The sequence below is a fragment of the Apodemus sylvaticus genome, chromosome 23 (assembly GCF_947179515.1).
Source record: "Apodemus sylvaticus chromosome 23, mApoSyl1.1, whole genome shotgun sequence".
NCBI lineage: Eukaryota > Metazoa > Chordata > Mammalia > Rodentia > Muridae > Apodemus > Apodemus sylvaticus.
The window spans coordinates 3,269,452-3,281,986 of NC_067494.1; the positions used below are offsets into that span (position 1 = coordinate 3,269,452).

Sequence of the window (12,535 nt, forward strand, 5' to 3'; positions counted from 1 at the left end):
ATTTCATCTTACACCAGTCAGAATGGCTAAGATTAAAAATTCAGGAGACAGCAGGTGTTGGAGAGGGTGTGGAGAAAGAGGAACACTCTTCCACTGCTGGTGGGGTTGCAAATTGGTACAACCACTCCGGAAATCAGTCTGGCGGTTCCTCCGAAAACTGGGCACCTCACTTCCAGAAGATCCTGCTATACCACTCCTGGGCATATACCCAGAGCATTCCCCACCATGTAATAAGGATACATGCTCTACTATGTTCATAGCAGCCCTATTTATAATTGCCAGATGCTGGAAAGAACCCAGGTATCCCTCGACAGAAGAGTGGATGCAAAAAATGTGGTATATCTACACAATGGAGTACTCTTCAGCCATTAGAAACAATGAATTCATGAAATTCTTAGGCAAATGGATGGAGCTAGAGAACATTATACTAAGTGAGGTAACCCAGACTCAAAAGGTGATTCATGGTATGCACTCACTAATAAGTGGTTATTAACCTAGAAAACTGGAATACCCAAAACATAATCCACACATCAAATGAGGTACAAGAAGAAAGGAGGAGTGGCCCCTTGTTCTGGAAAGACTCAGTGAAACATTATTTGGCAAAACCAGAACGGGGAAGTGGGAAGGGGTGGGTGGGAGGACAGGGGAAGAGAAGGGGGCTTGCGGGACTTTCAGGTAGTGGGGGGCTAGAAATGGGAAATCATTTGAAATGTAAATAAATTATATCGAATAAAAAAATGTAAAAGAAAAAAAAAGAAAAAAAGAAATCTCAGATTGAAGATGTGTGTTAGGGCTGAGCCATACCACAACTAGAAACAGGTTTTTCCAGTAAATAACACAATCTACTGGATCACAGTGTGCAGAAATATACTGCAACATTTAGCACTGCTCACTGACATGCTTGGTTTAATGTCTGTCATGTGCCTTAATTCTCTTACTCAAGGCTGAAACTAGACCTTGGCCCATGCGAGGCTGTGTTTCCATATCCTTGAATCTATAGAAGATAATGCTGCATAAGGGTCATTTACCGTGACCCTACTCTATGTGCCGTGAACTCGCCTTTGTAGTTACACTCCCAGCTTCTGGAACCCAGCAGCTGTATTTATAGTAGACTATAGCATACAGTTATAGCATACTATATGAGCACACAATTGTAGTTCTATTTAAATTCTCTGTGAAACGGCAGTGCTGACAGTCTGCTTTGACTTCTTAGAAGAAACTAAATGTTGCTCTTTAGTGACTGTGTTTTTCTAATAAATCCTTGTTTTATTTAGACTGACCATGTAAAACTCTACAGCCAGTGAACAGCAGTACGAGACTGGGTGCAGATACTCAGTCTTATGTTTTATGTTGATGCTAAAGCCTGAAAATCCTTAGGGTTAGATGTGTTTTCTAATAGAAAATAATACACCTAAGTTTTGCCAAAGGAAAGTTAGAACTCTGTTAGTGCATGGTAACGGCAGATGATGAGGGAGTCCCTAAATGACCTGCAGTTAAGATGCTTTTGTATATAGTTTTATTAAGTATTATAAATGAGCCAGACATGGTAGTCTCACCTAAAATCTCAGGTCTTGGGTAGCTGAGGCACAAGGGTTCTTGCAAACTTGAAGCAAAGTTGGACTACCTAGTGATTTTCAGGCTGAAGTGCAACTTTGTCTCAATACAAAACTGAAACACAACAGCAACATAAAACAACCAGCACAAGGAAGGACAGAAAAAGGAAAATGTAATAGCTGCTCCTTTTCATGGTAGGTCTGGAGAGAGCTATTATGTTTTGTTCACTGCTGTCATGACCAAGTTGGTGCTTTATATCTGTTTGTTGTCTGTTTTGGTTTTGCCTTACACACTCTGACACTTGTTCATTTCATTCCTGTAGGCCGGAAGCCAGGACACCCTCAACTCTGTTGCACTGAAGTTTAACATCACTCCCAATAAATTAGTGGAATTGAATAAACTCTTCACACATACTATTGTTCCAGGCCAGGTAATTATTTTTTATGTTGAACACTGCTTTAGAAATTTTGCCTTCATTTTTTGTTACCATAGTAAATAACTTAGTATTGATGCCACAAAATTGTCTTCAGTGATGACTCATTCATCTCCCTTAGAGCCAAGAGTTCTGAAGGTGTCTTAGCTCTGACAGTTAACTCAGAGATGTATCCTTGTGTTTACAGGGGCATAAAGAGGAGTTTTAAATTAATGAACACTTTTTTTCCTGTCAAATATAACAGGGATCCCTTATAATGTTTCACTCTGATTTGCACGTTCAATTCAATCTATTAGGAATGCATGAACATCATTTTATTTTAATTCAGAAATAATTTTGTTTTTTAATCTTAATTTGTTCCATAATTGTCCACCTGCCAAAGTAAAATAAAAATATTAATAAAAATTGTCATGAGAAAACCTATATTGTGCTTCAAGGCTTTCCTAACTTTAGTCAGCATAGATAAGCTGACAAATGCACAGTGCTTCCTTTTTAGTTTGACACATTAAGTTTTTGGTTCTCTATACAGGATGTCATATTTAGCTGCTATTTCTTTTTTTTTTTTTTTAAATCCAAAAGTACATTTAACCAATGTATTAATGGCTCAGTCATTGGAAATGCCATCTCTAAGATCAAGTACAGCCTTATCCACAGAATCACTGGATATCTAATTCTATCTCGCTAGTGGATCAGATCAGTCAGAGCCAGTTTGATTCACTCTGTTTCCAGAAAATTTGACAGTTATCTTTCTGAGGTTGGTTTGCTGATCACCTTGAGATAGAGAAGAACTAGGCTGACTTTGATGGTGGCAGGGATGAGGACTTTCTCGTCAAATAAACTAAATTCTTACCCTAGACTTGTTGTCTCAAAAGGCAAATAGTAGGATTAGAATAGCTTTATAAAAAATAGCTTTTTTTATTTAAAAAAAGCATACAACACTGAAAAGCATACAGTGCTTTTCAGGAGGCTCTGAGTTGGACTGTTCTGTTGCTTTTTCCAAATGTGGTTTAATGTACAATGCATGTACTTTGGTATTCTTTTAAGTGTCTTTCTGTGAGTATACACTTAAACTGGTTTCCTACTTATAAAACACTTATATATACTGAATTTTGTTCTCTAGGTAAAAGAGGCAATTTGTTTTATGATAAAGAACATTAATACCTTAAATTTCCACTTCTTTTGTATTGGAACAGATACAGGAAGAAAATCTCTTCCCAGCCCATGGTCAAGGCCCAATTCCTCATTGAAGAAGCCCACTCAGCTTCCCAGCTTTCTCACATGCTGTCTCCTACTGTGTTGCCTGATACTTTCCCAGAGTTCAGAGGCATTCATTTCTGTAGTTAAACTACATAAGATAAATGCAGACACTATGTACTAAGACCACACATCAGAATCATTTGTGAGTGGGTTTCATAGACCTCAAAGCCTTGGCAGTTGCCATTAACTGATACTGAAGGTGTGGTAAGGAGAAACCCTCTAAACCTCCTCACTGTATTCATTGGTAGCACATCATGGAGGCTCTGTAGTTCAGTAATGAGGCTTGCATGAGACTCTGTAGGAGAGTGCTTACACCCCCAAGAAATGGGCTTGGCTTTATCTTACAGAAGCTAGTTTCTACTAGCCGCCGATATACCTCTCTGTTGCTTTATGGACACTCAGAGCTGCTTTTGGTCAACCTCTCAATAGGTGTTTAATAATTGTGCGGCACATATTTTCGGCAGTATCCAGTCATCAATCAGCTTACATCCATTGTCTTAGATTTTTCTCACCCCTATCTTAATGTATTTTCTGGTTTTAGCTCTTTTATTTTTCTAGATTCAAATGAGGGTTTTTTTTGACACCCCTCCCACACACTCCCAGGGTGTAGGCGTGTAAGTTTAGGTGCACACATAAGTTAGTGTGACAAAAAACTTGGGAGGCAGTTCTTTTCCTCTGTGGATGAGGCAGCATTGGTCTTGTCTCTGCTACTCAGCTGTGTGCTAAGGCTACCTGGTCTGCAAGCTTCCCGTGCTTCTCCTGCGTCCTCCTCCCGTCTTCCTATTAGGACTGCCGGGACTGTAGATGCACTGCTGCGTCTGGCCTTTTCTCTGATTCCTCAGGTCATCAGGCTTGGACCTCGAATAATGAGCCATCTTGACAGCTCTCTGAAGTGAAGTTTAAACAGCTAATGCTAAAATAGAAATGTTACCACTATTGATATGAGATCAGTTGTTAAATGATTGGCTTCAAGTTCTGCCAATAACAGCAAAGGGTTTTATTTTAAGATTATAGTTGATTTTGTACCCAGATGTAACTTGTTTCATTGAAAGAATATTGAATTATGATATCATAATCCCAGTTCAGGAGACAGACTTTTTGTAGTGGAGATTATTATACACTTGTTGGGCTAGTTTTATTTATATTTGATAAAATACAAAGCAGAGAGAAAATGTAGGGATGACTATATTGGTGCTGCCTTGTGCCGTGCTCTGTATAGTCACCAGCCTGGACTGTCCCAGGGCTGCCTAGCAGGAGTGTTCTATGCTGTAGCCTGCTGTGCTGCTTTTTCTCTCCTCATATAGGTTTAGCAATTACAATGTAGACCACATCTCCCAAAATGCTCCAAATTCTGAAACTAAGCCCATTTGGGGCACTTTAGATTTTGAGTTTTCAGATTATTAAAGCAGGTTAAGTCTATGCAGATATATATACATACATATATTTTTAATTATACACTTTAAATATATTTAATATATTAATAAACAGATATAGTAAATAATAGAAAAGTATATATTTCTTTCTTATACACACACACACACACACACACACACACACACGTATAGAATCTTAGGGTTTCTTAACATCATGACCAAGGAAACTTTTATAAAGGGAAACATTTGATTGGGGCTGGCTTACAATTTCAGAGGTTTAATCCTTTATTATCATGGGAGAAGCAGGGTGAGATCCAGGCAGACATGGCACTGGAGAAGATGCTGAGAGTTCTAGATATTGCTCTGCAGGCAGCAGAAGGAGATTGTGTTCCACAATGGGCAGAGCTTGAGCTCAAAGCCCTCCCCAACAGTCACACACTTCCTTTAACAAGGCCACGCCTACTCCAACAAGACCACACCTCCAAATTGTACCACTCCCATGGAACAAGTATTCAAACACATGAGTTTATGGGGGAAGGCATACCTATTGAAAACACCACCACCACCACCACCACCACCACCACTACACACACACACACACACACACATACACTGAAGTACTGGCCCCAAGTATTTCAGGCATAATCAAGCTGTTGTGTTAGTCTTATTCCTTGGAAGGCTCTTTCCTCCCTCCAGTTACTACCGTGCAGGCTTTACCTGGTCTGACCAGAAACTTACTGGTTCTCCTGCAGTGTCAGCATTCTGTAGCCATTGCACTGTGACATTTATATTGCTAAGTAATTTTTTTAAAGATTTTATTATATGTAAGTACACTGTAGCTGCCTTCAGACACACCAGAAGAGGGTGTCAGATCTCTTTACAGATGGTTGTGAGCCACCATGTGGGTGCTTGAATTTGAACTCATGACCTTTGGAAGAGCAGACGGTGCTCTTAACCGCTGAGCCATCTCTCCAGAAGAGACCCCGTGTTGCTTGCTCCCTGGGTCTTACTGAGGCAGTGTGATACACAAAGGTGTGAATTCCCTGAGTGTGAGTTCAGGAATGAGTTCAGCCATGCTTTCTTGTTCCCAGGTCCTGTTTGTGCCAGATGCCAACATCCCTAATAGTACCTTACGGCTTTCATCATCCACCACTGGTGCTACTGTCTCTCCATCATCATCCGATGCAGAGTATGATAAGCTGCCTGTATGTATGCCAGCATCTTATATGTGGGAGTTTATGATTAGTTGTGGAAATCCATACACTGTGGTTTTAAAAGATTACTTCTGATAACTTCTGTAAAGTGGTGCTGTTCGGAAAGTTGCTGTCAGTTGAGAGAATGTATCCTATCTCAGCACACCTTTTTACAAAAGGTCTCAAAGGTAAAAGTGCATGCTGTGTGCAAAGGCAGTGGTTGTCAACCTTCCTAATGCTGTGTGACCCTTCAATTCCGTTCCTCCTGTAGTGTCAACTCCCAGCCATAAGATTATTTTTGTCACTACTTCATAACTGTAATTTTGCTACTGTTATGAAGCATAATATAAATACCCATGTTTTCTGATGGTCTTTGATGACCCCTGTGAAAGGGTCATTCAATCTCCAAAAGGGTCACTACCCACAGGTTGAGACCACTGTGCAAAAGCAGGATGCTAAATCCCCAATTAAGGGAGTACATTGCGCTTTTCCTTGAGAATTGGAATCAGTAATCTACAATGAGTTCTTTCATTTTGGATATTTTCAAAAACATTTAATGAAACAGTTTTATGGGCTTACATATATTTTTCAATCTTAGTTTGATTGGGATACTTACCGATCTTACCTCTAATTTAGGAAATAAATGTTTTCAATTTGGGTAGAAGCTGGTGATGTTAGCATTAAAAATCACTTCAGCTGTGTCATGATTTTAGTTTTCTGAACGTTGATGCTTCCAAAATTATCCAGCTTTTAGTGAACTTCTAAAGAAAGGTATTACTATTCTGTTTTCAAAGTCGAGAATTTATATCAGGTTACAAATAGTAGAGAAACTTTTGAAAACAAAAAATAAATAATTTGTGATATTTTTGAAGGATACGTGTCATTTTCCTTTTTAATGTTTAAGGAAAAGTGGAGATAGCATACTTATGGTGTAATATGTTTTTGCAAGGTGATTCTTGCCCTTAATCTTGGACATTTTTGCTTTCATAGGATGCAGATTTAGCAAGAAAGGCCTTAAAACCCATCGAGAGGGTCTTATCATCGACTTCTGAAGAAGATGAGCCAGGGGTCGTAAAATTCCTCAAAATGAACTGTCGCTATTTCACTGATGGAAAGGTATCTGTCACTGTGATTGCTTGCTTGTCAGGAAATCTGCAGAAACTAAACTAGAAGGCTCACTGCGGGATGGGAGGCTCCATTAGAATATTTTACCACAATTGCAGTGCACGATTTGAATTTGACAAACATTCATTAATGTTTGCTGCTGGTTGCTTGGCCACTTTCCTACTTAAGTGAATGCATTAATTAAATTGGAACACGATGCCTTTTGATTTGGGATTTGCCTTTTTTTTTTAATAGCTCTTGACCTGTAAATTTTTAGGGAGATAGTCTGAATTTAATAGCAAATACTTGAAGGATTTAAATTCTAACTCTTACCAATTGCTGCATACAAGATGCAAGATAAGGTGCTTGAACATCCTTATTGTATACATTTTCCTTATTGTATACATTTTCCATCTATCAGATAAGAATGATACTAAAATTTAACTAGTGGGGTATAATACTTAATGGAGATGATTCTCATTAGAGGTAATTATTTACCTCTAATCTAGGCAATGGAACTTTTCAACTTAGTGTTAATGCTGGTGATGTTAGTATTCAAAATTACTTCAGCTGTATCTTGTTCTTACTTTTCTGGTTGTTGATGTTTACAAAAGAAATCCAACTTTTTGTAAACTTCCGAAGAAAGGTCTGTGTTGTTATTTCTGTGCTTAGAGTTGAAAATTCGTATCATATTACAAACATCCAAGAAACTTTTGAAAGAAAAAACTCCTGAACTGCAAATAATTCAGAAAGATAATTACAAGACTCATCAAAGTTATCAATTGGTTTAGACTCTGAGTGCCTCCTATGGGTCCCTCATAGATACTATCTTGCTGGTCAACTGAGAAAGCTCCAGATTTGAGATCTGCAGGCTACTGACTAATTTCCACAGCACAGCTGTACCAACTGGAACTACGAGTTTTCCCTGCTTGCTGTTTATATTCAGTTTTGCTGGAGATGAGACTTGCAGTTGTGTAGGACAAAAATATTGGGACTGTTCTTTGGCACCGTGATTCTGATTCTCCTTCAGCACTACACACGAGTCATACACTAGAAACATGGTGATGTCTTGCTGAGTGGATTGTAAAGCAATCAATGGATCATCAATGGGCTTGGGACAGTCTGTTATCTTTCTGATAGAGAAATGGGAACCCATGAGACATGAGTGTATGGGGCAAGTTTGCTTTTTGTTTTCTTTTGTTTTGTTTTGTTGGTTTTTTTTTTTTTTTTTTTTTTTTTTTGCAAAAGCAAGGGGTTTATTTTCCAGTAAATCGGGGGTCGACCCTCAATCAGTCCCCTCAAGATGAGTGACTAGAAGGCTACCCAGAATGGCTATTTCAAGCAGTTTTTGTACTTTTTAGGGGCACAGGTTACATCAGCAAGGTTACAGTTCAAACTTATTGGCTAAGCATACTGACATTTAAATCTATTGATTAGTAAGCTTGACGCACATTTGAACTCTATCTGGGACCCTGCAGAGGGTCAGGTGACTATCAGTCAGTACATTCTGAGAATTTTTTTACTCAAGATTGTTCCTATGGGTGGAGAACTTGGCCTAGATAGAACTAGGCCAAGCCTTGGCCCAAAATGGAAGGGGGGAAGCTGTAAGGAGGGTGTGGGACTGGAAAACCGCTTAGGGTCCCTTGTTCCCCCGCTTTTCTTGTACAAACTCCAATCCTGGAGCTACGCTCAGGAGTCTTGGGTAACTAACTGGGACAAGAACTTAACACAGCCATCCAGTTGCAGCTGTATGAACAATAGGGAGCTGTCACTGCTCCCATGGCACCCCATCTACCAGCATTGATTTCTAGGGTTCCTAACATGGTTATGATTGTCACGCAGGAAACTGTGGCTCACAATCAGCGGGAAGACAAAGTAACTGACGATTCTATTATAGCTGAGGAATACTTTTTCTATCCCAAGTAACACCTTCTGTTCCTTCCTTCTGCAGGGTGTGGTTGGGGGTGTCATGATTGTCACTCCTAACAACATCATGTTTGACCCTCATAAGTCTGATCCCTTGGTGATTGAAAACGGGTGTGAAGAATATGGTCTCATCTGCCCCATGGAAGAGGTTGTCTCCATTGCCCTGTACAACGACATTTCCCACATGAAGATCAAAGACGCTTTGCCATCGTAAGGGCCATTTCTTCTTTTTAGACCAGTGGCTAGAAAGAGCTGTAAAAGTGGAATTTCAAAGTGAGGGTATTTACAGAAGCCAGGACACTGAGAAGGAAACTAAGAGATGGAGATTTTGCGTTGTGAAATTGAAAAAAAAAATGGGAAATAGAAATGATTAAGAAAACTTAGTAACATTTTCAAAATAGTAAAGGAAATAAATATCTACTTAAAATCTACCTAGGGTCAGTGTAGGGGTTTGGGGAGATAGAGAGGGAGAAGGGAGGGTCAAGTGATAGGGAGTAGGGAGTGACTAAACAACTCTAGCCATCCTCACATTTGGGTTTTGGGGTGGGGGTGGATATTTAATGTTCAGCTGCCACAGAAAGTAGGAAGGGAACAACTGTGAGGATTATTGATTCCTTATTAGTTGCCTGGCTAAATCTAGAGAAATATTAATTAACAGAGGAATGAGAACCAGTTGGCACCATTATATACTTCGTGTCAACAGTGCCTGGCAGCTGCGAGAACACAAAGCTTATGTCTTGCTTGTGGGCTGGCAGCTTGGGCTGGAGAGAAGGGAGGAGAACAGAGGAGTGTGCACGCTTAGGTGGGAGGCTAACTGGAATACAGGTGAATGTGTCAAGCGGACCATTTTCCATGAGAGTGGAGAAGTCAAAGAGCATGGATCTTCATGGAAGAAACTTTGCCTTGTTCATCTAGGATGTAAAGAGTTCTTTAGTCTGCAGGACACCTCAGTCTTTAGTCTGCCAAATGAAATTTCAAGTTTCAGTATGAGAGGATTATATCTCAGTTATTTAACTGTGCAACCAAAGCATTTTCTGGGATAGGTTAGCCTTATTAGTGTATTCACATTTCTACAGAACAAATGCTCAGCCACCACCGTATTTTAGCATAGGCTCCTAGGAACGCTTATTAAATTGAAGGGTGAATTAAGTCTTTTAAGCCATTAAGTAGAGCCTAGCATTTATATGGGGTTTCATTTCCTAGTGGGAAAGGCCTGAGTTTTCCACACAAATACTTCATAAAGTAATTCCAGGGAGGGAGTCTTTGTATAAACTCAGAACTGCTTGGAATTTAGTTACCTCGTGGCCATGATCATTTGTTTTAAAGCTGTAATGGCCAAAGTACTACTTAAACACCCTTCAAGAAAGCATACTTAATTCTGAAATTAAAAGTATTCACTTTGGAAAGGAGTTTTGTATCTTTGTGAACTCAGCAGAGATGCTGCTAGTATTGTAGGGGAAGATACAAGGGCCCTCAAGATTATTCCAGGGACACTAAAATGTGTATTTTTCTTGACCAAGTGTAGTGGTACAGGCTGTAATCCTAGCCCTTGGGAGGTCTAGGAAGGAAGACTGTAAGTTCAAAGCCAGTCTGGGTTGCAAAACAAACTCACAAAGCAACAACATAAAAACTAGTAAACTACCATTCTAACTAAAACTTTGAATATCCTGGCTATTGATTTTGAACTTGGAAGAACATACTTAGCAAATCTTTTATATAATTCAAATCTGAGTTCTAAGTGGCTCCTATTAGAGGGCAGTAACTACCTATATCTTGGGGTGAATGTTTCAGTTGATAAATTACAAATTTTAAAATGGCTTAGAAATATATGCAATATTTTAAGGACTTTTCTGTAAAAGTTGTTTTCATATACCTCTTTAAATTGAAAAGTGATATTACATCCAGTAATAATGAAAGTTAATTTTTGTACCTCCTTTGCAAAGTAGTAGTTTCTTTTTAAAATTAGAAAATTTCATTTTTAAGACAAGAAATTATATATATATATATATATATATATATATTCAAAGTCAATTTATAGAGAACAGATAAATGAACAGCGATATCTAGGATCCTTCAGGATTCTGCTGTTGATTTCTAATTTCTACCAATTTATAAACAGGGAAACATTTGACTTAAGGAATTTTAGTCATTGATGCTAAATCTCTCCTTTGTGCTCTCCTTCATAAATGTCAGAAACTTTATTTCGTATTGAAGAGTCTTTCAGGTAACATCTGTATGCTCAGAATGGATCTGTGATCTATCAGAAGGTACAACTCATGTGGCTCATTCATTCGTCAGTCCTTTTGGTTGAGTTATATTTTGTTTTGCAGTCAATCTCTTGGTTTCATTTTCTTATTTTGAAATCACTTTTAGCATAACTTTGAGTTGTAGTATGTTTTTGGTTTGTTTTAGTTGTGTCGTTTTGTTTCTTTCCTCCAGTTCATCTTTGCTTTTATTTTTAACATTCCATGTGCATCCACCGTTTTTGCCCCTACAGTGACCTACCTCGGGATCTTTGTCCTCTGTACAGGCCTGGAGAATGGGAGGACCTGGCTTCAGAGAAGGATATCAATCCATTCAGTAAATTCAAGTCCATCAACAAGGAAAAACGGCAGCAGAATGGGGAGAAGACCCTTGCTTTAGATGCCAAATCAGTGGGCTCTCCTCGGGAGTCAGTGGAGCACACATGCACAGATATGGAGCCCCCAGACGACTCCGAGTCACAGAAATTAAAGAATCTGGAATCTTCCAGGGGAACAGCCAGTGAGCCTCCCACAGGGACTCAGATCAGCAAGGGACCTTCCAGCATGCGTGCTGCCTTGGAACCTACAGCCAAAGAAAATTGTCTTTTAGGAGACGAGGACTTTGTTGACTTGGAAGAACTTTCTTCTCGACCTGGGAGCGGAATAGACAAAGGAGATGCCACGAAAGAATGTCTTTCCTATGACCAAAAGAAGGATGTGCCACAAACAATCATGCCTGCAAAGGAAGGGCACGTGCAGTCAGCCCTGGACGTTACAGGAACAGAGCACGATACCGAACTGAAGGGGGCCATAGATTTAGAAACCGGTGAGAAGCAAGACGAAGCACCAGAAGTAGACAAACAGTCTGGATCCCCGGAAAACTTTGGGGAGAGCACGCTGAATATACACGAAGACCTAGATAAAGTTAAACTCATTGAATTTTACCTAAATAAAAACAAGGAAGGGTCACAGCTGTTGGAAAATGTGCAGAAGTCAGAACTAAGTGACCCCAAAAGTATCGAACCAGGAGGAATAGACATCACACTCAGTAGCTCTCTTCCCCAAACAGATGATTCCCCATCTGAGGGCAACAAAGAGCCAGGTACACTCTGGGTAAAAGGGGGAGAAACTCTGCCCCTGAAACTAGATCCTAGTGCAGAGGAAACTGAAATTAACAATAAAAAGGTTCTGGATTCTTTGGGATCATCTCTAGACAAGATCTGTCATGGTGCACAGATGGATAATAAATCTGAGATTCAGTTATGGCTGTTAAAAAGAATTCAGGTACCCATTGAAGGTAAGATGCTGTTTGGTTGGGTTTTGGTTGGATGATTTGATTGGTGTGTGTGTGTGTGTAGTATGTATATATGTATGTATGTATGTATGTATGTATGTATGTATGTATGCATGTTCCCATTTGTGTAGCTCTATATATGCACATGGAAGCCCTAT

At 39.4% G+C, this 12,535-nt stretch overlaps 1 protein-coding gene across 2 annotated transcripts in view; it reads left to right on the forward strand.

Moving 5' to 3' along the window:
- Window positions 1-12,535, forward strand: part of Ncoa7 (nuclear receptor coactivator 7) — a 168,697-nt gene that overhangs the window by 106,082 nt on the left and 50,080 nt on the right. Inside the window, exons 5-9 of one of the 2 annotated variants that reach the window (XM_052169264.1) lie at window positions 1,877-1,984; window positions 5,709-5,822; window positions 6,801-6,926; window positions 8,866-9,050; window positions 11,338-12,380. In XM_052169264.1, the coding sequence (XP_052025224.1) occupies window positions 1,877-1,984; window positions 5,709-5,822; window positions 6,801-6,926; window positions 8,866-9,050; window positions 11,338-12,380 (1,576 nt within the window). The remainder of the gene's footprint in view (window positions 1-1,876; window positions 1,985-5,708; window positions 5,823-6,800; window positions 6,927-8,865; window positions 9,051-11,337; window positions 12,381-12,535) is intronic. The other variant, XM_052169265.1, reaches the window with a different exon arrangement.